General features: G+C 39.1%; 1 protein-coding gene and 1 long non-coding RNA gene across 4 annotated transcripts in view; one reads left to right on the plus strand and one right to left on the minus strand.

Moving 5' to 3' along the window:
• LOC147164756 (uncharacterized) overlaps positions 1-27,820 on the minus strand; it is a 45,807-nt gene that overhangs the window by 16,932 nt on the left and 1,055 nt on the right. Inside the window, exons 2-5 of one of the 2 annotated variants that reach the window (XR_015096759.1) lie at positions 26,635-26,739; positions 26,424-26,545; positions 16,116-16,278; positions 891-1,106 (exon numbers count right to left, since the gene is read on the minus strand). This is a non-coding gene — a long non-coding RNA (uncharacterized LOC147164756). Of the gene's footprint in view, positions 1-890; positions 1,107-16,115; positions 16,279-23,305; positions 23,557-26,423; positions 26,546-26,634; positions 26,740-27,820 lie in introns of those variants that run through there. The other variant, XR_015096758.1, reaches the window with a different exon arrangement.
• Positions 1,016-27,369, plus strand: htr1fa (5-hydroxytryptamine (serotonin) receptor 1Fa). 2 transcript variants are annotated; one of them, XM_086092029.1, is made up of 3 exons: positions 1,016-1,193; positions 23,369-23,484; positions 25,148-27,369. In XM_086092029.1, exon 3 carries the CDS (start codon positions 25,149-25,151, stop codon positions 26,340-26,342), a length of 1,194 nt encoding a protein of 397 aa, XP_085948155.1. In that variant the 5' UTR covers positions 1,016-1,193; positions 23,369-23,484; position 25,148; the 3' UTR covers positions 26,343-27,369. The 2 variants fall into 2 exon arrangements, with proteins under 2 accessions (XP_085948155.1, XP_085948156.1); XM_086092030.1 differs by lacking the exon at positions 1,016-1,193 and adding an exon at positions 1,593-1,742.

Below are 27,820 nucleotides of genomic sequence, written 5' to 3' on the forward strand. Positions count from 1 at the left end.
ATTTGTTAAGAGTCTATTTAAGTTAAATAAGTTGGTGAGTTAATGAAAAACTACTTTCTCCACAATTTGACTAAGATGGAGAGGTTCGAGATGAGTCTATTTAGTTTGCATAGACGGAATTTCTCTTTAATGGCCGCTATTTTCAGGGGTTTCAGAAACTCGCATGACTGAAGTGAGCAATTATTTTCTGCAAACCGGTTAGACGTCACAGTAGTTTAAAAAAATAAAATAAAATAATCAGACAGTATTGAGTCAAGATGGCTAGTATATAAAACATTGAGTAGATTTTACCTTGTCTAAAACATATGTTTACAATCAGAGGCCTTTGATTGGTTGGCAATATCAAGCAGAATCCAAGATGTATGCCACCTCTCGCCCAAGTCAGCTGGGGTAATCACTGGAACAGTGAAGTTGATCCACTGAAAAAGTATTGGCACAGCTCCCTTCCTCAAAATCATGCGGCCAGCTGGAGTTTGAGGTTGGATTAGGGCAGAGCTTTTGAAATGACGGCTACAAACCCTTGAATTAGCTGTGATGGGGAGATTGTCTCTGCGCGCGTCAATTTAACATGTAGTTCTGGGTCTTTGGGAAAGGTGTGAAAACTTTAAAACCAAGGACAATCTAGCAGATGCGGAACATAGCCATTTACTTGCAGCAAACTATTGCGCAAGTGCTTTGTTTTTTGGGGTCGTTGCCATTCATTTCAATGGATGAGATGATTTGAGATACAATTGTTTTGAGGCACTGCTGCGCGACCTCTATTTAATCTAACATGATGTCGCGCATATTATTTCCAGCCTATTTTGAGGTCACAGAGAAGCACCACTGCACAACTTTTTTTTTTCTTAATCATTGCTAAAGAGTCACTTATTCAATTTAGAAATGCATACCGAGCTGCCACAGAAACGCTTATCTCCTTATTAGCGCGGCCGACTGGAGGGCTGATAGGCACCAATCTTCTTCTTCGCACCTCCTCCTCCTCCTCCTCCTCTTCCTCCTCCTCCGTGCACGGCCACGCGTCTCAGCGCGGCCAGGACGCGCGCTCACGTGGGCGCGTCCGCCAGCCCCTCGGTAGCCACAGTGGATGGGTGTCGGCGTGGAAGATGCTGTGAGGTGAATGGACAACATTCACATTCAAGGAATGCCATAATCCCCCCCGCCCCCCCACCTCCTTGATGCCTGCTTGAAGCTGGGTAAGTTTTTCTTTTCTTTTTTCTTTTTTCTAACTCACTATAAGTGTTTCACGCAGCAAAGGCACAATTATTTCAATATTTGCTGTGGTTCAAACATGACATGCTATTTTCTTAATTGACAGAGCAGTTATTGTAATGAACAATGTAATTTGCATATTAATAAGAGCGACACACAAGTGTTTCCATGCATGCAGTTCTGTCCCTCCAAGGCACATGACTGTGTAAAATTATTTATTTCCTCCGTGTGTGTTGTCCTTCCCAATGTGTTACAACGAGTGCCATTGCAGCCTGAAGTCGGTTTGGATTACATAAAGAAAAGTAATTTTCCCACTGATGATGAAGCACGATTGTCACTTTCGCCCACATGTTTTCCAAAGCAGCCCACCCGTAACAGCGCAAAAAGAAAGAAAAAGGAGATGCTCTGTTAATGCTGGTAATGATAAAAGCTGTGGTGGTCGCATGCGTGCCTGAGATGTCCATCAGTGAAGCAGCTCCTGCGTGTCCAGTTCGAGAGCTCCATTCCACAATGTGATGACTGACTGGAGATTGGTGAGTGGGCTATTATGAGAAGAAGGGCTGCAGGGGGGTTAACGTGAGGTGAGAGTGGGTGTTGCAGTTTATCGACGCTGGATTTCCTCCTCTGGATAATGTGATGATGGCGATCAGGAATCAAAAGTTGAGTGACTTGAGAGTGGCAGTCATACTGCAATGTACACACTTGGGTCGGCAAGCATGGAGTAACTCGCCATATATGTTTTGCCAAGTTTGGTTCTCGAGAGAAAACGGATGCATAAAACTGATATATGGTTGGCCTAATAGCATTGTTATTATTTATAACGTTTCTGGAAATCACGTAACAATGACTATTATATGGATACGCCATTTGCCGTTTTTGTGCTCAGACCAAAAGCGATACCGGTGTTAACTGTGCCGAGAAACTATGTTGAAGTAAGCTGAGGATCTTCATTGAGACACGTTTAGTCCTTTGGCACCATCTTGTGGCATCTATAACATCTTTTGAGGAGGCGCTATTACTCGCAAATGGCAGCTGTTTAATGCATACAATTACTTTTTTTCCCAGGAGTATAAGACAAAGACTTTGAAAGTACCAAATGTGATTGGCCTGAAAGATTGTGTCGGGGTTCTTCGGCGGCTTCCAAGGTCGCAGGATCAAAGCGGGAATTGACATGTTTTTATGAAGTATTTCAGCATAAATTAAATCTTGCAGTGGACAGAAAATGTCGAGCCATAAGTGGAAGCGACGTAGCACCCTTAGTACAAAACTCACTTTCAATCAGAAACATTCAAATATACATTTAATATAACTGTATTTTATTTGGACACAACCAATCGAGGTGAACGGACAAAAAGATATGTTCAATTGGAGGTGCCAAAGTGTGACATCATCGGAAGGACCCGAGACAATGTTGCAGATCGATCACATCTGGTACCGACAACGGCAGTAATTAGTCTGATTTAGTACCATCCATTTTGTATACCACTTGTACTTATTAGGGTCACATTGAGCTGGAACCGATCCCAGCTGTCTTTGAGGCATGACTGGACTGTTTGCCAGTCAATCACAGTGAACATATAGAGACAGACAAGCATTCACACTCATATTAACACCGTCGCTGAGTGGGAAGTGGATCCAAGCTGCCTGAAAAAGGAAGCCACGCGAGCCAACCACTCCATCATCAGTGACTCTTGATTGAGTACCAAAAATGTCAATCTGTCTTTTCCGGAGTCGTCGCTTTATGTTTTGACTCATCCTTCCAAGTGCGCTCTTCCAGGTAGAAACTATACTGACACTCATTTATATCTGCAAGTAAATCAATTCTAAGAATTTTCTTTTTCAGGTGCCAATATATATCCACTTCAAAGTACTTTGTCAGTAAGCACACAATGCTTCAAACCTTGTACTCGCTACTTAACCTTCTCTGCTAAGAACCAGCAATTTAGCTTCATCTTTTATTTATATTTATGTTAGTTTCTTGTTCTTGTTCCTTGTGTTCTGGCAAGCAGCTAATTTCCCTTCGGGGTTCATTAGAGTCCACGTACTTGAAAGACGACTGTTAATGTCAACGTGCTATGAAGAGACAACATTAGTGTCCATTTTCTAGAAGACTTTTGGGGCGTTTACAAGCTTATATCCCAACGATCAACTCCCCAAACGAATGTGAACTCAATAACGGACTTTATTTACCAACACAAACACAGCATGCATCTTAAAAGATATTTTTAAACTGGTATTTAAACAAGTGTATAAAACAATATTAGCAGTTGCAGTAGATATAAAGGTGACAGCTTTGCAGTCGCAAAAGCTTTCAGCAAAATATCACGAGCGCAAGTTTTTATAGCCAGAGAGTTATAGACGCAACAAACCTATATATAAAATGTCATATACAGCTCAACAGGACTGCTCGTGTTGCAATGTAATAGGAACGCAATGCTCCAAATTCCAAATCATGCCACTGTCAAAATGCTGTTTTGCCCTGGGGGGTCGCGCTTTCTCTGTCCTGGCCGGGGGGTCGACGGCTCCCCTCTTTGGTGGAGGTTTTCATGCATGCCAGATCCACCACACCAGCATCTATTGAAATTCAACCTGCTTCTTCCTCTGGTCGTTGAATCGGTGGAAGCGGATGTCTGTGGAATCTCACTCTGCTTCCACTATCATTCCTTCCCTTCCTCAGTCTCTCCTTTGGTCTCTTGAGGTCTCCCAAATTTGTTGGAATTTAGATGTTTCTGGGGTTGGTGAAAGACTCTGGTTGGTAACCCGGTGGGTAGTAGGTAATGTCTGTTCGGTGCTGGATTTCACTTTCCTTTCTTTTCTTTGATCCTTCCTCGGGTCTCCTGAAAACCTCACGACTCTAGCTGGATTCTGAAGTATTCGGTTGAGGTGAACGGTATGAGATTTTTAATAGGTTTTAGGTGAACTAATGAGTACGCACTCACACACATGCACACGCAAATGCACATACAAAATAAAAATAAAAATGTAAAAAAAGAGAGCAATGATGATGACATGTCGAATCGGTAAAATTACCGAATGAACAATACTGAGCGCCCCCCCCAAAAAGTGCAAAAAAAAAAAATGCTGTTTTGCCAAGAAGACGCAAGATGTATTTTTTTTATACGTGCGTTTATAACATCTTACTCAATTCTGATAAAGACAAGCTGTCATGTGATGCCACTTTGTTGTGAAGGAGTGACAGTGATTGGAGGAGTCAGGGGAGCCACGTATCGCCGGTTTGATTTAATTAAATTTAAGACCGTCTGCGGTAGCAGATTCAAGATCTGCTTAAATTACAGTTTAACAATGAACACTTGAGCATAAGGCGTCGCCACGCAGCTTAATGCACCCCTTAGAGTGCAGATTAAAAGCCATCATGTTGAAATTCTGTGGTGTCTTCACTTCATTCTCTTATTGCTTTGTCTCACACAACGGACAATCAGGCTAATTTTGAGCATATTTCTTCTCTTGCAATCAAAGTCGGAAAAGTTCAATCTTAAACCTGTTAAATATTAGTTTACGATCGCAAATACTTGTGCGTGGTGTTTTCTGTCAAGCCAAAGATTTTGCGATTGTGAGGCAAAACGGAGCAATAGCCATATAACGCTAGCTTCAGACCGAACACGTTGGTTGTGTTACTTTGGCTGCTAAATGCTATCTTGGTTGACAGTTCAACAACTGTAAACAAGCAATACACTCACCAAATAACCCAAGCTAGTCCTGGCCAGTATTGGAATCTGGTTGTGTTGCAGACCGTAATAACTTTCTGAATGGCAATTAGCTGTCAGCAACACAACACCACGGAAAGTTAATTCGCAAACCCCGGCAAAATTGTTGCTTCAAACGCTTCATCCGAACGCAATTAACTATACTGGAAATGCACCGCCAAAAACACATAGCTCACGTTTGCTATTAGAAGTGAGATGAAGCTCTTTTACTACTACTTTTTCTTCTTTGTATTTTCTTGACTATTCTTGACCTTTGGCTCCATGCTGCCTCTCACAGGTTACTGTTGGTACTACATCAAATATCTGGTTAAGGGGAGTACAGTTGTGATTGTCAGCGAGCAGACAATTTTTTTACATTTAAAAAAAACTGTGAAGAAGTTAATTCCCCACCAGGAGAAGCACATTCATAGTAACTTTATGGGTTTTCTACATAGCTTTGAGACGCTGAAAATGCTAGTGTCAGCTAAGACTGGGAGATCCTGACACATCAATCAGAGTACATCACTTGGAACTGAAGCTGTAAAAGTCTTATTAGAGGTGTTGCGAGTCCTACCAAGTGATGCGATAATTCTCCAAGTTGCACACCACGGCAGACAAGTGTAACCGTAAAGTGCTTACTGACATACTGTGTGTGGGAGTGCAACCCAATGCACCGCATGTATAGTGGAGTATTGCAGTGAGGGAACAGGTTCTAATTAGTAACCAGTTCTTGTAGCCAACTTTTGTTGTCAAGCGGTCATAATAACTCCTGGAAAGATGCGTACAACATTTTGGAGAGTGTCTGTATGACTTTTTGTACATACACCCAGTCAAACTTTTACGGGTTCATTGACTTTGGGCCTGAGAGAGAGCCAAGCTTACGTTACGTGTCGTAGCTCTTTTCTTGTTTGATAGGCGCTTCAGATCAATATGCAATCCAAAGCCTTATTTTATGGAGCTTGCATTGTTAGCATCCTCATTGACCTTGAATGTGTCAGAGGCCCCCGGAAGCTACTCCAAATAGTCCAAACATTTTAACACTGAATAATAAACAGGCACTTTTCTATATGCACGTACCTGATTTTAGCGCCTGAGCTTTGACTCAAACGTGGATAAGTGTTTGTAAAATGCATTTCGCTGTACAACACTTGTCCATTACTCATCACATGAGGATTTTCAGTGACCTTAACGACTCACTGCAGCTACTTTCAAAGCTGTTAACTTTGTGTAGGTGGCTTGTAGAAGCAGGCCGTAAAATGTACACAGTATTTGTGTGTTTGTGTGCAGTGACTTAACTACTCGCAGCATGCATCACCTCATCCTTTAAACTTTTAATTGATAGACTGCTGACTTGTGAAGCAAAACCACAGTGGGCCTCATTCATTGTCAAATAATGCACTTTCAAAGGACGTTCAGCCCTACATGTGTACTTCCTGCCTGTTTGTGAATCCAAAGAAGCCGACGGGCTTCCTCAGTGATGTGTGGATAATTGGAAGGCATTATCATGATCGTCCCCCGTGTACAGTGTTGTGGACTAAACCTGCGACACAGCACGAGGGGGCCAAATAGTAAGACTGTAAGCAGCTAGTACTGGGGTGTGCTATGCTAACAGACAACAGGTGGCCAGCTTTTACATAAGGCTTACTATGTTTGTGAGTGACTGTTAAGCACCAAGATGAAACCGGTCTGCATAGTTTACAAAAGCAAACTGGTGGGTTTCAGCATAATTATTGCTGTTAGCAGACAATGCATAGCAAGAATGTACAAGAAATTACTGTTTATCTCATTGCTAATGTTTGAAGGGAATGTCGAATCTCCCCACCGGGAGACCACCTGCTGTTTTGCTTGCGGTGTGAACGTAAATTAGGATGTAAATCTAAATTATGTGAAACTTTTCTGTGGTTATGTGGATTCGTCATCAATAGACCATGGGCCCATGGGTGGGCAAAGGGGTCGTTGCCCTCCCAACTTGAGACATGCACCTCTTAATGTTAACACATTTTTTAAAATAATTTGGATTTTAATTGATCATAGTATGCCGCAAAGTAGGTTTGAAGTGTATTTGTGCGCAGTGTGTTATCATTACATTAGCTATATCTAGAAATGAACATTCAAGGTACTGATATCGCTAAATCAACAATACAGGTTTTTCCTGCTCAAAACGTCACGTAAAACTAATTTTTACACTTGTCTTTGAATAATGCTAAGACCAGCCAATTACAAATCTTATTTCATGCAGGCCGTGTTAAGTCAGGTGAAGCTAGCCAATGACAATCATCCATGGACTGGAAAAACAAGAGGGACATGGCAAGAAGAAGCTAGGCTAACTGTTAGCTTGTCTGCTAATTGTCATTTTATTGTGGCAATTGGCATCATGTTGTATAAACACTCAACACGACTAAATGCTCTATTTATGTCCAGCAATAGCGCAAGTTTTAGGACATCTGCTACTTGGCTATGCTTTCATTTCACACCAGTGCCGAACTCTATGATGCCCACACATTCCATAGTGATTTTCAATCGTAAATATTGACCGGTTCTATCATTAATTTGAGTCGTTGTGTTGCTACATTTGTGTCCAAATATCTGTGGCTTAAAGCGTTATAACACGGCATCAATGGTGCTACTGGTGTTTGTTTGATTTTGAATGGCGTTTGCATTGGGTGTTAGCATTAAGCTAGCAGACTTTCAACATACAGAGACAGACTAAGTTGTTGCAGAATGTGTAGTGTGTATTTTCTGTTTAGATTGACAGTAAACATCAGGTGGGAGAGGTTATAAACAGGGGGTCTCATTTTGAAGACTTGCCATTGCCAAACTACTGCTTGTTGTGAAGTAGCTAATAGTATAAAAAAAATAATAATAATTGATTCTGATTTCTGAAAGGACTCTTAAGATTTGTTTTTACAAATTTGATGCAGTCCATTCATTTGTGACATGTATTTATGTGTTAAAAACACCTGTGGCAAATCTAAACTATCGTGAAAGCATCAGGTCAGACCTGCAGTGAAAATCCATCCAGAGATGGCATTTGTGGAGAAAATTCCATAATGATCCTGTAGTTGACCCATTCCTGGATGCAGTCTGTATTTTGCCACAAATCATCTTACCGTGACCTTCAACAGGATAAGCAGCAGAAAATGAATGGATAGCTTTATCTGAAATTGTAAGAAAAATTCTGACGAGCTCTTCACTGTGTGCGTACATTCTGTGCCTTTCAACCAGTTTCAGTGCAAATGCATTCAGAAACGTTTACATAATCCCAGGCAAACGTCACAAACTGTTCAAAAGGCCTTGGCGCAAGGAAGGAACTGCTTGTTTGAAAATGTTTCAGCTCGCCAGCTTCAACAAGTGATTAAAAGACTATGGTGGTTAAATGGTGTGTTATTCTCATGATGAATGACGGGAACATGACAAAATTACAGTTTTTGATTACGTTTACTAGCAGTGGCAGGGGACCCAAGTATGAGGAATACACGTTTATTTCTGCTGGACTTAATACTCAGAACCGCTAACAAGCTCTTCCTACCTTTAAGAAAGAAAATACATGCTTTTTTTAATTCTATTTTTTGCACTTAGGCAAGAGAATCAGGAAATTGAGATTTTGTTTCCCTCCTTGATGCAACTCTGCATAAATCAGTGGCATATTTCTCAGAGATGAAGTGGAGGTGTCCTTGAGCAAGATGCGGAACCCCAACTAATTATGGTTGGCACCTTAAAATGCAGTTCAACAGCACTCACAGTGTGTGTGTGGAAAATAGTTGAACGGAATATTGAAAAGCCGTCCAGTGAGATAACGAATATAACAATAACACAAAATGTTCATGAAAGTTAAATTTAATCTCAAGTTCTAATACAAAGTGCAAGCTCTCTGTCTGATCTATGTGCAGCATTTGACACCGTACAACACAAATCTTTGTTAAACAGATGGTGTTCCCCAGGGTTCAATTTTAGATCCGTCACTTTTTAATTTGTACATGCTGCCATTAGGCAACGTAATCAGGAGACAGAATTAGTAATCATAGTTATCCTGATGATACTCAGCTCTACATTTCCCCCGATGATCCAGGATCACTTGATGTCCTTTTTAACTTTGTTTTAGACATTGAGTATTGGATGGCAGATTATTTTTTACATCTTTGGTTTTATTGATTAATTTTAATTTAGTTGTCTTCCCCCCGAGCATTACAAGATGCTTTTCAAATAAAGTTAATTTTAATTGGATTTAAAGTTAAAAGGCTGTGTTTGTCCTTTGTTTACATACTGTGTAGTAGTGGAGTCGTTAACTTCTGTTTATAGTTGTGAGACAGTTGTTAATGTTAAAATGTCACTTAAACCTTCAAAAACAAACATAACTGAAAAATTACCTGTGCTATGAATCTGATTGTTTATGATTTGGGAGGTTCCCCAGTCCACTACAGAATCAAAAATCAAATTGAACCTGATTTTAAAAGACATCCAAATCTACAATTTAAACAGAAAACAGTAATCGAACAAATAATTAATACTGTATACATAAATGAATTTGCCGTGTAAAGAACAAGCCCTCAACCTGCCGCTGACTTTCATGTGTTTGGATTGTTTTCAGTATATTGCATTATCTGCAATGGGCAGGCTCTGTTTAGGCAAAGCTGTTCGTGAGCTAAACAAAGGGGACCGGAATGGGGAGATGTTATTTGTGTGCTTTCTACCTGCTGTAAGCATATGATAACACCTTTAATGTTGTTTAACATGTGTAACCCTTGCAGCTACTGAGTATGAATGTCTTAAATCGCATGGTACTTATAAAATCTCTCTATGATGACTATGAAGGTGATGGCTTTGAAGTCATTCACCACACAACGATTTCCCGTTCAAAATCAATGTTCTTTTCTTAGCTTGTGTCCAAAAGCATGTAGGCATAGTCATTTCCTGGGAGCCACAAACCAGTCTTTTGCGTCAGATCGCAGAGTAGAGCAAGTTAGAGGTCACAAAATGTTGTCAGACACAGCCACAAATGTACCACTACATCCCAAACAATCCCGGAGCTATTTGGAAAGCAGCATCAAGTTTGCGTGTGTTTCCTCCTCCTCGTCAATACTAAGCCAGACATGCTGTTTCTTTTGCTCAACATTTAAAAAGCTAGTGACAAAAAAAGAAAAAAAAAAGAGTGTTCACTGGAGTGTTGCTTAAAGAGTCCCAAATGAGTCTAAAATGACATATTTACACATAAGTAATTTCCCTGAATTCATCCAGGTCTTTTGAAATTTGACACTGTGTTAAGTTGTCCATGTTGAAAAATGACATTCTCTGAAGTGTTTTGTGTGCTTGGAACACAACCTATTAGTTTGTGCAATGAACACTTTCCACATCTGAGCTTATTAGAAAAAGGGCCTTCCAAATTTGAATAGGCCGTTTTACAACTAATGTGATGCTTTTCATTTAGAAAACACATTATGCGAGTTCGATGAAGTATTCTTTTTTTCTTTTTCTTTTTAATTTGGTTAGACAATTTGTCCCTTACTCTGATGTTTCATTATCTTTATTTAGCAATACAGTCTCTGAAACTTGATTAAAATCACGGCTTTGAAAGGGTAAAATCTCAATTTGTGAGTGCTTGTAATTTGCTTAAATGACCTTGCAAGAGAGAGCGTTACCCCGCTAAATCGCGGTTCATCAATTGTACCCTCGCTATATCCATTTTTTAAAGTGATTGTTGTTATGGGTCTTCACTGTAATGCCCTCGCATGTGGGAAAGGAGAGCCACAGTTGCTAATGCTCTTTGCAATCATTTGTTGAATGCCAAGATTTGCTTCCACTGATTTGCGGGTTTGGTACGTATTCCTAGTGATGAAATACATGTTCATTGAAGAACAGTTCACCCAAAAAAATCTAAAATGAGCAGTTCTCGAGTCCCAAATGTAGAGAGGTTGGAGGTGAGAGTGCAATGGACTTAGGAACTGCAGAAAATTCCACTAGTGTCTGATTGTTGGTTGAATCTAGTACCTTCAAGTTGAAATAGTGTTTGTTTAAAATTCAAGACAAACTATAGGTCAAGTGTGAACGTATGTTGAATTAGCAATTATACAACAGTACAGAATTTGATTGGTGTTATACAGCAGTTCTCAGACTTTACATATCACTCCACCTCCGAGGTTGTTTTAACCCATTAACTTGGCCTAGATCGACGGTCAGTGGTTATCTAACACCACCACGTGGGCTACACACCAAATGATTTTTATCAGCTTCAGCAGATGGGTGCCAACAAACATACCAAAAAAATGAACAGGAAAGGTCATTTTCAATTTCTTATGTCGGAAATGAAAAAAAGCTAGCCTAATCAATGCATTCCATCTCCTTTCGACAAAGCAGCCTGAAGGTGAAAAATAACCACTTGCTAGCTACTAGCATGTGCAGCATTAAAAAAACAAACTTTATGATTTGGTGTTTCTTTTCTGATAAATATGTGAAAGGCAAGATGTATTTATTAGAGACGTAGATGAAAATGTCGCACACGAATACGAGTACTTCTTGAGTCACAGGCAGCTAGCTAGTTGGCTAGCTATAGCGTTCAAATGCTACAATACATCATTAGCTGAGCGAAACAACAGTTTGCTTGCTACAAAATTACAGAATGAGAATCACACAGACCGCCAAAGTAACTGGTGATAGATTCATATTTCACGGTTTGCACTATATCTGGACGCAGTTGCGAAACTGATTAAATAAAGAATTCATCATTTGTGGTCGATCATTACTGTTACCTAAGAAAGTGTTATGATGTTGTACTGCATACATTTTGAATGTGATTCGGTTGAAGATAATTAGTCGTGAGTCGTTACAGTTAACTTAAATATACAGCAGTGTCCAAAAACTTGGCATCACCACTGAAGAGAAGTGGATCAATAATAAATGGACCACAATGAAGAACTTCATCATTCAAAGGAAAGGCCGCACTGTGTGAAGCAAATCGCAGCCTTACCAGATTCCGACAGAGTACATGTCTTTTCTTAAATACACCCACTGTGAAGCTTTCAATAAGTGTCTAAAAAAGATGTTTCTCAAAGATAAAATTCCCATTTTTACAGTGGTCTTTTATTGTGGCAAGGGCTGTGCAGGAAATCTTTAGTTTCATGGTTAACGGAAAATTGGTGTAAAAACATAAGTGCTGTATTTGCATTCTTGTTGAGGAGTTCGATCAGCTGCGACCATCAATAAAAAAAATTTTAAAAAGGAAGAAAAAAAAAAGAGAGAATGGCTAGTCCGGGGACTTTCAAATCATTACTTTAACGATCAGTACAGAAAGCACATTTGTGAGGCATGAATTTAACAATGTTTTGTTTTTTGTAAAGGGTGTTTTTTGGACTTACCGGTACAATGCAGACATATTGTAACTTAAACTGCACTATTATTACCATTGCTTATTATGGACTTTCAGTAGCACCAATCTACATTTACAAGCTAAATTGTCCTATTTTTTCCATTCAATTTTATTCAATTATTCCAAACTGTTTATTATCCTTATTTCATAGCCCTTTTCTCTGCTGCACTGTTTCTTGTACACGTAGATGTCCAATCAATTTTCAGCCTCTTCATGCTGCCTGGAGCAGTCAGAATCTGTAATGCCGGTCGATTAAATTAAACTCTGTTAGCAATGGGACTGTTTCTTCAACCAATCACATGTTCAATTCATACTCACAGGGCCAGCTGAACATCAGCATTTTTTCATCCTTTGGTTGGTTTGTCAGAGCAAAACGCGTTATATAGCAAAACCTTTGCATCTCTGGTGATTATGATGTATTTCATGTTTTATGTTATTAGATAAACATTGATTTTTTTTTTAAACTGCTGCAGATGATGAACGCTGCACAGTTGTGCACTACTATATTGTGTTTTGTTGTTGTTGATATTGATGGTTTATATTATAAATTAACATAATAGTGGTGATATTAAGAGGTGGATGAAATCGGGTGCAATGACCACAAGTGGCTGACGTCCGTTTTGCTCTTGACAATACACACCAACAGCACACCAATCTTCACACTGCTTCCCTCAGGGAAGCGCTTCAGGAGTGTGAAATCAAGGACCACTTGACTGACAAACAAGCAAGCCATTAGACCCCTGAATCATCATCATCATCATCATCATCATCATATCAATTCTTAATGTTCACAAATGTGTTAGCATTCTGGTGGCCTTTTATTTATCTAGTATACTGTTTCTTTATGTACATTTTTGGTCTGCTTCCCTGTCCTTGGGTCCACCCGCCTTTCAATCATATTTGATAGGCTATTCTGTGTGGAGTTTGCATGTTCTCCGAGTACTCAAGAGTTCCTGCCAAAACATGCATCTATCCATCCATTTTCTACACCTCTTATCCTGTTCAGGGTCGCTGGAGGCCGACTACATCCTAGACTGGTTGCCAGTCAATCACAGGGCTCTTATAGAGACAGGCAACCACTCACACTCACATTCACAGTGTGAAGTGTACCCACGCTGCCAGAAAGGAAGTCAGACGAGTGAACCAGTGACCGACCATCAGTGATAGGAAGACTCGCAAAAAAAAAAAAAAAATCACATAAATAACTGTTCTACATGCTGGTGAAGAAAGTAAACAGCAGCAGTGTCGACATAAATTAATTCAATATTTACCTCTGGCCATGCTCTTCTCTCTTTTTTTCCTCCCTTAATGCTAAAATGCTTAATAATGTTTTTGTAACTCCCTTATCCTTCTATTTATTATTATTATTTTTATTTTATTTATGCTTATTAATGTCTGATCCTTTTTTCTCTCTCTGTTTTTCTTCCTCTTGCTTCCTTCGCCTTTATTTAATATACTGATTCGTGTGTGGGGGCAGCATTAAGGGGTGGGCATTTAGTCGGGTTTTGGTCTGGAGGATGTCTCATTTTTATTTTATTATAAAATACATATATATATTTACCACTGGCCATGCTGGGTAGACTTGGCATGTGTCATTAAGCTGCCAGAGGATGTGTCATTTAGGTGTTTTTCTTTTTACTCTTAAATTGTGTTACTTCAGCCATATCGTGTCAATTCAACCATTTTGGGTAAACAAACACTTTTTTGTAGTGGTAAGAAAAAAGAAAAATATTTGACAGTTAGATGTACCTGATGTTGAGTCGATTTAGTCTGGCATTATATATTTATACGCCTCTGTACTGTATTGGCCGATGTCTCGGATGCTTGGAAGTTCAGTATGCACCAAAAAAAAAAAAAGTATAACTCTAGTGTACAGTGAAAAAATTACCACCAAAGTATACAAAAATAAAAAAGTTATTGCATTATTAAACTCAAAAGAGTGGAACCTTATAATGTGTTTTGTGTAGTAGCCTGGAGAAATAAAGATACAAACTTCCATTAGACAGGCTAGCAGGTCAATAACTGTAATCTGTCAGTGCAGCTCTACTCTGAAGTTGGAATTACAAAACGTAATTAATTATTGCCAAGACTGTCATTAAGCGGAACACCCTGATTGGCCAAGCAATCAATCACATCACTCATTTCACTCATTGCAGCTGAACAGGCCTGTAGATGAGCTGTATTCTTCTTTACATTTACAACATGCCACTTAAAATAATTTGCCTCATTGCCTTCATGTAGTTTATGTACACTCTGCACCTCATTAGGTAACCCGAGTGGATATCCGTCAAATGAGGCGAGACGGGAGCTAAGCATGATTCACACTTGAGTTTTATGAGGCTAATAATTATAATTGTGGTGTGTTTGGAAATTAAATGTATTCTATACATTATATTGTCGTTTCTTGGCAACTTTTTCTGCATTACAGCTAATGCAGATGTAGCATACCATAAACAATAATAGTTCCAGTTGGTGCTCAACGCATTAATAATGAATGCACCCAATTTGCGGTGACACGTTCACTCATCTACATTTCACACGAGGAGGCAGAACAACGCTCACATGCACCTTGTTGTCACTCTTTCTACCTCACTGACTCATGTCCTCATTTTTGCAGCGCTTCATGTGTGTCACGGACGGCGAAATCCTCACACACACGTGTACACTTTGTCACCATCAGATCTCACTATCTGCATCTGCATCATGCAAATGTTAGGAATAAGCTGGTGAGAAGCCTCCTAAGGACTGAACTGAGTTGAGTAAGAAACTTGTTTACAGGCTTAGTGTAGTGGATTTAAAAAAGGTGGATGGTATTAAGTGTGGACGTTAAAAAATAAGCTGAATATGATTTTCTCCCCCTCCATAAGATATATACATACTCACCCACATACAAAAAAAATAATAATTAAAAAAAAAAAAAAATATATATATATATATATATATATATATATATATATATATATATATATAAAAAGAGCAATGATGATGACATTACCGAATGAACAATACTGAGCTCTTTTATAAAAAAAAAATAAAAAATAAATAAAAATTGATATATTATATACAATTATTATCAAAAGTATTAGTCCAGTACCCAATATAAGGGTTATGCCAGAGCCAAAAATAACAATGTAAACATTGTTCCACTAAAATGTCTTTAATACTAAAATAATTCATTATTGCTGTCCAATAAATGTTTATTAGTCAAGCACATTATTATATCTGGATCAAATTATAGTTACTTATTGTATTCATGAACAGAAAAAAAAAACGCCTTAGTAAATGTTGTGCTCACTTATTTTGGGGCTGCTTAAAGAAGGCTCAATTTTGCCTACAAAAAAGTTGCATTTAATTTTAAAGGCCTCATTTCAAAAAGGTCAAATGTCAAGGGCTCATCGGAATTGACACAGTCCATATGAAAGCACTTCATAACGCTGGGTGGTCTGTTACACACTGCACATCATACTGGCGGTATTTGTGCCACACGTATTGAAACATTCCTGTGTCTTGCATCTTGAGCCCAAATGATTGCTTCTGCTGTTCAGCTGCAAGTGACAATCTTATTACTGCAAATAGATTTTAGTCCAAAACATTCACGAGGCTCTGTACAAATCAGATGCACTGTGCAGGCAAAAGTGACTTTGTAATTTCTGTTATTGTGACACTTTCTCGCTCCATACTTCCTGGGATGTGCAACATTTGGTCGTAATGGGCTCCTACCAAAAAAAAACTAGATTTGATTTTGCTTCACTATGCCAGGGATGAGCAACTTAAATGATGGAGGGTCCACCATTTGTCATCAACACTAATGGGGGGCCACACAGGACCACACACTTCCTTACCGTTCCGTTCCGTTCCGTTCAGTCTTCAATTCCGCTTATCCGGGGTCGGGTCGCGGGGGCAGCAGCTTTAGCAGGGAAGCCCAGACTTCCCTCTCCCCAGCCACTTCAGCCAGCAAATCCGACGGGATCCCAAGGCGTTCCCAAGCCAGCCGTGAGACACTTCCTTACCATGTGACAAAATATTTAATTAAATATATGAACAAAATAAGTGCATATGTGCTAACTACGTCCTCTTAATACATTTCATTTTTCAAAATGTATTTCTCAATACATAAAATATCCGCTAGTAAACAACAAAGGGTTTGAAGCAAACAACAAAATAACCACATACTGTGATTTTTATTTTTCAGCACAAAGGGCTCTTGCATCAAAATTAACATTTAACAAGGACAGTACAAAACTGCTGAACAGCAAAACAACATTGAGTGCAAGAACTCATAATGTGCACAATAATCAACTCACATGAAATTTTAATATTATTGATGTAGTTTGTTTTTCTTGCATGTCATTCCAAATCAGCAAAAAAAAAAATACTAGGCTTGCTCACATTGTTGTATAGTATAAGACCCAGTGCAAGTGCAACTAGGCCATGTCTTCCATCTAGTGGTGAATGGTGATATTACAACTTAAAACTATAAAGCTGTATTCTGATATGGGGGGGGGGGGGGTAGGTACGTACAAATAGCAAAAATATGCATATAATTGACACCCACTAAAATACATTTAAGGGTAAAACTACCAGTAAGCATTTTTTTTTTTTATAAATCCAATATTCTACAAACAACACTGAACAACCTAACTGGGGTTTGCTCTAGAAAAAAAAATAAAAATAAATTGTAAACCAAAATATTCTTCAAAAAACACTGATAAGCCTAAAATATAAATTCCCACGAAAAACTGGAAATTTTCTCCCTTATAAAAGTATTCAGGGATCCAATCATTGTAGAAAACAGGTTTATAATCTTCCCCCCCAAAGTTGTTTACGGGGCCACCAGTTGCCCATCATTGCACTATGCAGTAGTATTTTTGCTGAAATGGTCAGGACATCGCGTGCCCCATGCTACCTTTAAATGACAATATATGTAACCTAGTGTGTTTAACGCTGACCGATGCCTACAGAATATCCATAATCTCACGCACGCTTTATCACTTCTTTCTCTGTACATGATCCAATAGATGTCGTTAATGTGATTAATAGGTTGACAGCTGGGAATTCACAAACTGGACAGAATCAGTTTGTTGACAGTGAACATCATTCACATAAAACAACAAGGAAAGAAGCACGGGCTGATTTGGGAAACTGCATGGGGCTTTCAGCCAATGGTGCAGAAACAATGACGGAAAACAAACGGACAGCAGGTTCTCATCAAGAGGGTCACATTAAATGTGCAACCACCTGCCGTGTTGTGTTGTGCATGTCATTTACGGAGAAGTCAGCATCAAAACAGCTGTGCTTGCCAAGTTTATTACAGAGTCATTTATGGGTTTAAAATCAAAGTGTGACTTTTTGTTTTTTCAAACGCTTTGAATGCTAATCAGTAATCGCAAAGCGGTGTTAAGTTCCAATAAGAGAATATCCGCAATATAGCGCTAATTATTATTATTTATTTTTTTACCCCTTCCACATTACTTGTGGACCGTGATATGGCGGAGGAATACTGTATATCTATTTGGCAAGAATGGATTACCCTATAAAGCCTGAACCATGAAATATATGACAAAATTCGGATTCTTTGTAAATAGAGTATTCATTGGTGCAATTTTTTGGGAAAATCAACTTCCACATATGACTTTTGATTTATGTCATATTTGATACATCTGGTCACAATGCTTTGAATTTGTACATTTATAACTGTCAAGAATATAATAATAGACATATCAAACATTAGTATTTCCAAAGATCAGAAAGAACATTTCCCACTATTAATAAGTATAGGTGCCTCTCCTTTCTCAATTGGGGCGATCTTGCAAGGTCGCTGTAAAAGCCATCAGCTGTGTGATACTGCCCTCTAATGGATTATCCGTGAAATGCATGTGTCAGATTGTATACGTCAGGGTTTTAATGGGGAAAATATTATTACTCAGGAAATAGAGGGCTCAAAATGTCTTGTATTTAATTTGAGACATTTGGCTTCATAGGGTTAAAAAGAGGGATTCACTTAAATGAATATTCTTGGTTGAAAAACGAAAACTGGAAGAAAAAAAATCCTCAGTTGGATCATTTTCTACACTTTGCCAAATTAAATTCACAAATACCCAACCAAGACAGCAAACAATGTCAATGCCATCACAATCTGGATATTTGCGTTAAAGTCAAACTAATGATTTGCTTTTGTCAATTTTTAGCAAATTCAGTAATTTGCTATTAAACCGATCATTGATGAGACATACATTTGCAATGCAAACTGTGTGAACTTTGAGTACTGTCTGTAAATATTATGCACTGATGTCACAAAGTATGTCTGTGTGACTGTCCATAGGTTCATTGAAGACTCAAAATTGTCCCTCGGTAAGAACGTGATTGTGAATGCTTCTTTGCCTGACAGACAACCAGTCCAGGGTGTACCCTGCCTCTTGCCTAAAGTCAGCTGGGATAGACTTCATTTTACCTGCGACCTAATGAGGACAAGTGCCCTAGAAAATGGAAGGATGAATGTCTCAAAGGCGTTTTAGTAGTTAATTTATGCAATCTATTTTCCACATTCCCATTGATGATTTGTAATTAACATAGAGGCTTAAAAGTAAACGTTTCTCAGGTGCTGGAAGAACAAATCTATTTTTCCTCACTTTTGCTTTGAATCCAAGCAATTTTTACTTACATCGATGAGAGTTAATGCCCGATTTGAAAAGTTAGAGACATGCTTCAAAGATTTGTCTAAAATTATGTTTGCTGACGGTAAACAAAGCTCAAAGCTCTAAAACAAAAAAGTAATCATCTTCTCATTGCATAATCATGAAGCTATGAATTATTAATAACCAGTGGACTCGAAAACTCTCCCACTGTCAAAGAATGTGCATGGGAGAGTTCAGGTTCCCATATGGTCATATGTGATTTGCATACATTGACAAGTTTAACACATTTAAATGAGGCTTAAAATATTCATTCACACACTTAACAATGATTACATAAGAGAAAGGATCAACAAATGCACTATGGCAAATACACAATTGCAGTACGAAGCTTGTAAATAGAGTCACTCTCGCTTACATGAGGGGCATGCAAAGCAAAGTCAATGCCTGGGACAACCGGCTCATCTGATGACCCCGAAAAATAACTAGTTAGGGGTGGGGGTGAAAGTTTTCCAAATAGTTGGCGCTCAAACCAAGAACGAGATGGATAAAAACGGGTGGATTTTGCTGCTTATATTCCACAAACACAATATTAATCATAATACTTTTAGACTAGTGGTATTGCATATAGAGCATATTATTGTAATAAAAATATTGGGGTTGACTTCCTGTTTAACTCATTCACCTGCCATTGACGACTATAGACGTCAAAAATTCATGTGAACTGTTTCTATTAGTTTAAAAAATCATTTAATTAAATTTTTTATGAAAACCTAGACATTTTGGGGGATTTATTTATAACAGATATAAAATTTGTGATTAATCGTGAGTCAACTATTGAAGTCATGCGATTAATTACGATTACAAATTTTAATCGTCTGACGCCCCTTATTTTTAATAATGTGTTTTTAATTAGGGGCGTCAGGCGATTAAAAATTTGAATTGTAATTAATCACATGACTTCACTAGTTAACTAACGATTAATCACAAATGTTATACCTGTTCTGAATGTACAATAAAAACAATTCTAGGTTTTCATACTACTAATAATACCAAAAAAAATGTTAAACTAATAGAAATAGTTCAAATGAATTTTTTACGTCTATAGCCGTCAATGGCAGTGAATGAGTTAACGTAGTAAAGCAGTTAGCAATACGCATAGATTTGGACTCATTCTAATGTCATGCATTAGCACAAATGGTCACAAAGGAACTTTTGCCACATTTGCATGCCAGTTGGAAACCGCATGTAGAGTTAATCACGTCATTCTGTTCAAATTAATTAGAGCATCATTTCACCTGTTTGAGTTACATTCACATGCACAAGCCCCTCACGGCGATGCAAATAAGAACGCAATCATGGCATGCTGAGACATATGCATTTTTCACGAGAAAGAAATCCTACGCATGAGAATGTGCTCACAGTTTTACATGAATAACTTTTGATTTGTACTTTGAATCTTTGCATGCTTGTCTTAGTCAGGGCTGTTTTGCTTTGGTAGCATTGGGAGTACTTTATTTCCCATCGCAACAACAACTTGGTGGATTATTCCATTATTTTTGATTGGCGGAAGATAACGCTCAGCATTGTTCATCCATTCACCGGCATAATGCTAAATCTGGCTGGAGTGTTGGAAAGGACATTGCAATACTTACTTAGCATTTATGAATTACATTAAGTTTTTTATACTTAAGTATCTTTTGCATCCGCGTGATAAATTGTGCTCTTGTGGAAGTAGAAAAAAAAAGGGTTTCATTTTTATTTCATCACGCAACAAGGTGCCTTTCTCAGTGTACCCTCACTTCAATACTAAACAGATAGAGCAGACAAAGCCAAAGGAGGGTTTCTGTGCCCTTTTATCGTCCGGGCGTTATTTATTTGCAGCTGTCTGGAGATGCAAATAAATGTCAGTCACGGCACAGTTCTCCTTCTTCACAAGCAGACGTTCGCTATTCTGCATGTGCCGATTTCGCTGCATGTTTCGCCGCCGCTCTTAAGAGGGCAGTGAGAAAGAGATTAAATGTCACAGAGTTGACCCTCCTTTTGATTATTTTACAACCTTGGGGCTTTTGGTGATTTTGTGGTATTTTGTGAGGCTGCGGTTGTGGTTGGATGAATTGAATAGCCAAACACTAGGCAGTTTTTTTGTTGTTGCTTTTTAGCTTCCTTGGTATTTGAAGAAAACACATTGTATTTTAGAAGAAGCTAAGCTTTAATGTGATACCGCATTTCAGCCGGGAGCTACTCTTCACAGTGAGCACTGTTGATGGCTCATTTAGTTAATTTAGGTTATCTCAACTATACGTCAACCCTTACTTTGAAACAGGAATTCAGAACTTAATTTCTCCTGTATTTCATGAAGGAAATCTCATCATGCTAGCTTGTAGCTACTCTAATAATTTGGGTATCTTCTGGATGAAAATTGACCCCAAAAAAAGGAGCAAAAGAATTGTGTTAAGTCAGAATTATTAGAAGATTAGAAGAAGAAGAATATCCCTCATTTCCTGTAGGAATAGTACAGTTATCAGTGTCGGGCTGATACCGGACTTATTTCAAGGTATCGAGTCCTTATGAAGTTTGCTAATAGCCACCAATACTCGAGGCAAAAAAAATAATGAAATAAAGTCCTCCTTCTTAGTAGTTGGAGCTTTGTGGCGGTTTGACAATGGCAAATAAGCATGTGCCAGAAACAAACGATCTTTGTTCACAGTTACCAGTAAATGTGTTAACAGTAATTTTATGCATCAAAAGTACGAGTAATATCAGTACTCAGTTGGTATCAGTCAGAAAAAAAATAATATCCATACTACTGACATATTGGAAAAAATTCCATCTACAGGATCTTGGGGACTTAATATCTTTTTTTTTTCTTTTTTTTATAGCAAAACATATACTTTAAACACTTTCTCATATAATTTTCATCTAAATGATACCTCTATTCAACTAATCAAATCTTAAAATGTGCCCATGTTAGAATGGCAATACACATACGAAACTGACCGGTATACTTCCTCCATCACTGCAGTCAGTAAATGAACTTGTTTTTGCCCATTCTGGGGATTTTTGCACACGCCTTTTTTTCTCTCCATAAAAGGAAAAATTAAATCTACACTGGCCTCGTACGGCTTATCTTCAGATGTCCTTGAACAAAATGCCTGCAGTTTAGAACATTTGATGACACAAGCAGATGATTTCTTCAGCAACATGCTGACACTGTACTTGCATTCAGTCAAAGCGCTGGATAATAGTCAGCATAATTATATATGTATTAGGGCACAATACATATGTCATCCTGCACAAAAGTAATCTACACTAATGCATATGGCGAGCTCTAATAGCCTCATCCAGTGGGTGGAAAAACAAAATATATCTTCTAAAGACCACGAAACAAACAGCCATTTTTTTTTCACATCAGAGAAGCAATTCATTCCAAGAAAGCTGTAAAACCGTTTAGTAAAAAAAAAAGAAATAATTTCACAGTCAATAAAGCATATTCAACTGTGGCAGAATCTTCTCTGCAAATGTGTTTTTTTGGGGTTTTTTTTTTGCTTAAACTTCACCAAAGTGAATGTGCAGTGAAGTATGAACTATAGAAAATTTAATGACATTTCATTCAGTGGGCATCCCTAGCATGTAATTGCATGACGTCTTGATTATCTATCTATCTATCTATCTATCTATCTATCTATCCATCTATCCATCCAAAAACAGTAGGTTTTTTTTTTAAGTTTGTTTGTTTTTAGGGAAAAAAAATTATATTCCACAATGGCGATTACTGTTTTTATCTTACATTTTAAATGGGGCACAAACATCTAAAAATCCCGCTTATTCACTTATGTACATATTTATTTATTTATTTATCAAGAGGCACTATCAGAGGTTCGTCCTAATGGCTCGCACCCCTCGCTCCCCCGGCCCTGTCTACCGCCGCATCTAGCGGAAGGGAATCAAATGGTCTCGGCGAAGAGTTTGGCTGCCTCTCTGCTTCTATCGCATTAAAAGTACTGTAGGTCTACTTCTCGTGTTTCTATAGCAACAGTTCCCACTCATGTCTCCAGGATGAGTTCTGCCCAGCGTGAGGGAGCGCAGCAATGACACTCATACCTGCGGATTTGGATTCAAAGTCTAATCATTGGGGAATGAACAAGCGTAAAGCTGCAAACTACAGGTCTAGATTGAGCATCACGAAATATACATTTTTAATCACACAAGGCAATTTGGCTGACCATTTTCTGTTCTGGGTAATACCAAAAGTGTTTGGTGGGTTGGGTCGGAAGTGCTTGCACAGCAAACGCAACTAAGCGTGGCTTTATGGACTTTGCTTTGTGCAATGGGCATGAATCATGCAGGAAAAGGAAAAAAACGGGCGGGAATAGCAAAAATCCACAAGCAACTTCTTGCAAATGTCCTTTTTTATTATTTTTTTTACATCAACCACTTTCTTACTATCTTTCTCTCTGCAGGTTCTGATGAGCGACAGAGGTGATATAATGGCAGAGCTCTTGTGGAGGACAGATCAGTGCAGGACGTCTACTGCTGTCTAAAAATCACTGCGGGCCACGCGGGTGACACTTGACAGGTAGCAGTGTATAGTTTTGAGTTTGAATAACACATCTCAAACCACTGCCATGAGGCATTTCAGATCTTGATCCTGTTAAAAAAAACACTTCTTAAATAGATGTTATGCATAAAAACACATCTTTTTCAACTTTTATGGGACGCTATCAAACGTTTTCAGAAATCAGATAGCTCTAGCTCATCTGCAACACCATAAGACTAAAGAGAACCATGCTCAAATTTAGCGTTAGCATAGTGCTTCTCAATTAGCTTTGAAAATATGGAAGTACACTTCTGCAGATGAGTTAACAGTTTTTCTCCATAGGTTTGGAAAATTTCTTGAAAGTGAGATGACATTTTCAAAACTGCAAGCTCATTTGGCCAAACAGACTTACATTTGTGCACAACAAATCAGTTCATTAGCAAAAGCACATATCTATCCCAAAACTGCTCACACATGCTTCACTCCAAGTTCCTTTCCCAAACAAAGAGTCGGTACAGTCACAACTGCAAAAATCCTTCTCAATTGCTTTGGCTCATCTGCATTCACTTAGTTATTTTGCCAAAAAGCTCATATCTCTCCCAAAACAGCTCACCTATGTGTCAAAATCAAATTTCTAAGTAGTCAGTGCCCCCAAAATGCATCGTCCCTTTGGCATTCTGTAAGCACCACAAGTCAAAATCATTAGATGTTTTCTCACAACAGCTAACAAAATACAATTATATGTAAAACTGGGGGTGGATTTTACAAGGGCAGTATTCAGTTTTTATTCACACAAAGTTACTTACACATTAGAGTGTAACAAAAGAAAGTGTAAGCTAAATTCACAACCATTAGCACAGATCCACTGAGGCAATTGAGACATGTTCTAAGACATTGGCAATTTGATGAAAGCAATGAGAAATGGCATTCAGTTGAGACCAATTGTAAGGTAGTTTAGGAATTTGTCCATGGTATTTTGAAAATGTCATCTCAGTTTCAAGAAATGTGCCAAACCTGTGGAGAAAAACTGTAATACTCCTTGTGCACCCTCTGACAATGAGAGCGCCACTTCCACCTACTGGAGAGGTTGCGCAATTACACTTTATTGTAGTACGTCCTCAAAGGTCACACATGCCCCTCCCCCTGGCCTCACACCATGCCCGACATGATGTCTTACAAAACATGTACCGGTACTTCTTCTTCAGTGGTTCTCAAATGTAGGTATGTGAAGGCACTCTAGGGAGTACGTGTGATTTTAAAATATATTGAAAAAGTAAGGAAATATTTCTAAGAAAAATAAAATTCTATTAATTATCTATTTTTTAGAACAGAGCTTTACTATGATGCAAAACGCTTATTGAATGTTTATCAGGCTTTGTTAAAGAATTGTTTGGGTTAGAAAAAAACTTTTGTTTTTTTCCTCCAATACATTTCAATAGCCGGTCTGATACAGTGAGATAAATTCAATTTATAAAACAATTCGTAAATTGAATTCATCTCACTGTATTGAGAATAAATTCACACAATTTCAAGAGACTTGCTGACCCTGACCCAACATATCCCTGTTATGGTGAAACTGATCAATAAAAATCATAATTGATTACAAATCAGCAAATTGATTTATCGTGCCTATTCACTCCACCCATGGCAAAAAATCACACCTAAATAGACATGACAAATTCTTTCTTAATTCTGCTTTCAGAATGGATTTTCCCAACTGCACTGAAGGGGTGTATGCTACTAGCAGCGGTGATTATGATGCACTGGAGACCACCAGACTTCCCCCCAGGAAGATCGTCCTTTCAGTGACCCTCTCCGTGCTGGCCATCGTGACCACGTTCCTCAACTGCTTGGTGATCACGGCCATCGCCGTCACCCGCAAGTTGCATCACCCTGCCAACTACCTCATCTGCTCGCTGGCGGTGACCGACCTGCTGGTGGCCGTGCTGGTCATGCCCTTTAGCATCATATACATTCAGAAAGAGAGTTGGCTCATGGGTAAGGTGGTGTGCACCATCTGGCTGAGTGTTGACATCACGTGCTGCACGTGCTCCATCCTCCACCTGGCTGCCATCGCCATTGACCGCTACAGGGCCATCACAGATGCCGTGGAGTACTCGCGAAAACGCACGGGGGCCCGGGCGGGAGCCATGGTGGCCGTCGTGTGGCTCTTGTCCATCCTTATCTCGCTTCCTCCTCTCCTGTGGCGGTACTACACAGGGGATGCAGATCAGGAAGACCAGTGCATCATCCTCCACCACCACATCGCCTTCACCCTGTACTCCACCCTCGGGGCGTTTTACATCCCCCTTTTGCTCATCCTCATCCTCTACTTTAAAATCTACCGGGCTGCCCAGACCCTTTACATGCGTCGGGAGGCCAGCAGGGCGAGCCGTCACTCGTGCATGACCAACGGGAGCATGATCCCTTCCACCTACCCCGCCGGAGACGCCGGAGACGGGGGGCCTCGGAGTCCGGACCCCGTCAGCCCGCAAGATAAGTCGTTCTCCGACCCCTCCACGGAGGAGGCGCCTCGCGAACGGATGCGTATTTCGGTCAAAAAGTTCCACTGCAAGGCCCGCCGGCATGACTCACGCAGCGAGTCACGGAGGAGCCAGCTCTCCCAAGGACCACGCATCTCGGGCTCGCGGGAACGCAAGGCCGCTTCCACGCTGGGTTTGATCATCGGAGCGTTTGTCATCTGCTGGTTGCCCTTTTTTGTCAAGGAGGTGATCGTCAACACATGCAGCTCTTGCAGCACGTCAATGGAGATGGCTGACTTTCTGACGTGGCTGGGATACATTAACTCGCTCATCAACCCCCTCATCTATACTATCTTTAACGAGGACTTCAAAAAGGCGTTCCAGAGACTGGTTAGGTGCAGTACTTACCTCTGATGGTTAATGCACTATAACTTGTAACCAGAGTGGTACAAATGAGTGAGTGGAGTTGAGGGCTAGGCTGAAAATTTGACTTACCCAAGAGGGAGATGAAGTGGAAAATGAGTGACTCTCATTTTCAGCCACACTCCACGGGGGCACTTCAGCAGCCTCAAAGCATCAAAAAGATTTGCGTCAAATAAGTGTCCAGTACCCATTCCCTGTTATAAATAGAATAGTCTCTCATTGGTGTTAATTGGAGTAAGAGGTGCGTTTTTCTTTTTTTCTTAGAAAAAGGGCCATAGCTGACCTTTTCCATGCCAACATTATGAGCACTGGCAATCCATCTTAAAGGTCTTGAAATAGCTGTCTCTTCCATGTAATGGCTTCCCTTCTTTCTTGCCCAAGCTGCTGGCTGAAACACAGAACATGTAAAAAAAATAAAAATGACATAAAAAAAAATGTTTTTTAATTTAATAAAGAGTTGAGGGTGTTCATATTAATGAATACAGCATTGATTAGTTACAGAAAAAGGGGAAATTGTCATTTTTGATGAATTGGAAAAGTCTATGTACTGTATAAAGATGACACGAGAGTGGATATTTATATTATTTTTGCATACACAGAAAATAAACTGCACGTGGGGGCAAAAAAAAACATGTGCTTGCGTCACAATTTAAAATGTTTTTGATTATTTTTGCACAACTGTACTATATGTTTCTCTCATAGTCCTGGAAATATTTATGTATATTTTTTCATGTATTTATTTATTACATTTGAGCCATTTAGCACCTTTACTTAGGTCCCAGATCACTCCCACCACTTATCCAGCATTAACTTAATGAATGAATGTGAAAAATCACTGGTGGAGAATTCCTCATTACGCCCACTCAAGTACTTGGAATAGAACTACTATTCCTTTACTGCCTCCAACAGGGCAGATAATACGTTGATGGAAGGATTGGAGATGAGTCAAGTGTGAGGGTGTATGCGAGAGGCCATATAGGCAAAACAAGGTATCTCATATACTATCTTTATGAGTGGTCAGTCGTTGTATAAAGTTAATTTGTTGTATGGTTACCTTCTCATCAATCACCAATAAAAATGTCTCAGATTAATGTTTGTATGAAGTTTGCTTCTTGGTTTCTGAGAACAGATTTGATTATTACGTATAGCATTTAAGTAGTCTACCTGAATGAACTCGAAAAGGTTTGAGTTATTCTCTGATTTAGTTAAAGGAGAATGTTAAATGTTTTCAATACATCCAAGTAAAGCTTTTCTGTTTACAGTACTGCCACTGGGCCCTTCATTAATATGCCTTCACATTTACTGCTTAGTTTTGACTTTCAGCCTATTCTACCTGACATTAAAGAAAAAGCAACACACTGGAGTGGTCAGTCAATCACAGGGCACATTTAGACAAACAACTATTCACACATTCAATAGGCCTTTGCACAATTGAGAGTCTTCAGTGAACATAGCTTGCAGGTTTTGGT

This window comes from Leptonotus elevatus, chromosome 12, assembly GCF_054856555.1.
Source record: "Leptonotus elevatus isolate MCC_2025b chromosome 12, RoL_Lele_1.0, whole genome shotgun sequence".
NCBI classification, from domain to species: domain Eukaryota; kingdom Metazoa; phylum Chordata; class Actinopteri; order Syngnathiformes; family Syngnathidae; genus Leptonotus; species Leptonotus elevatus.

Bases quoted from the DNA above. Each gene is read 5' to 3' on its own strand.
- htr1fa (XM_086092029.1), top strand. From the start codon at position 25,149: ATGGATTTTCCCAACTGCACTGAAGGGGTGTATGCTACTAGCAGCGGT.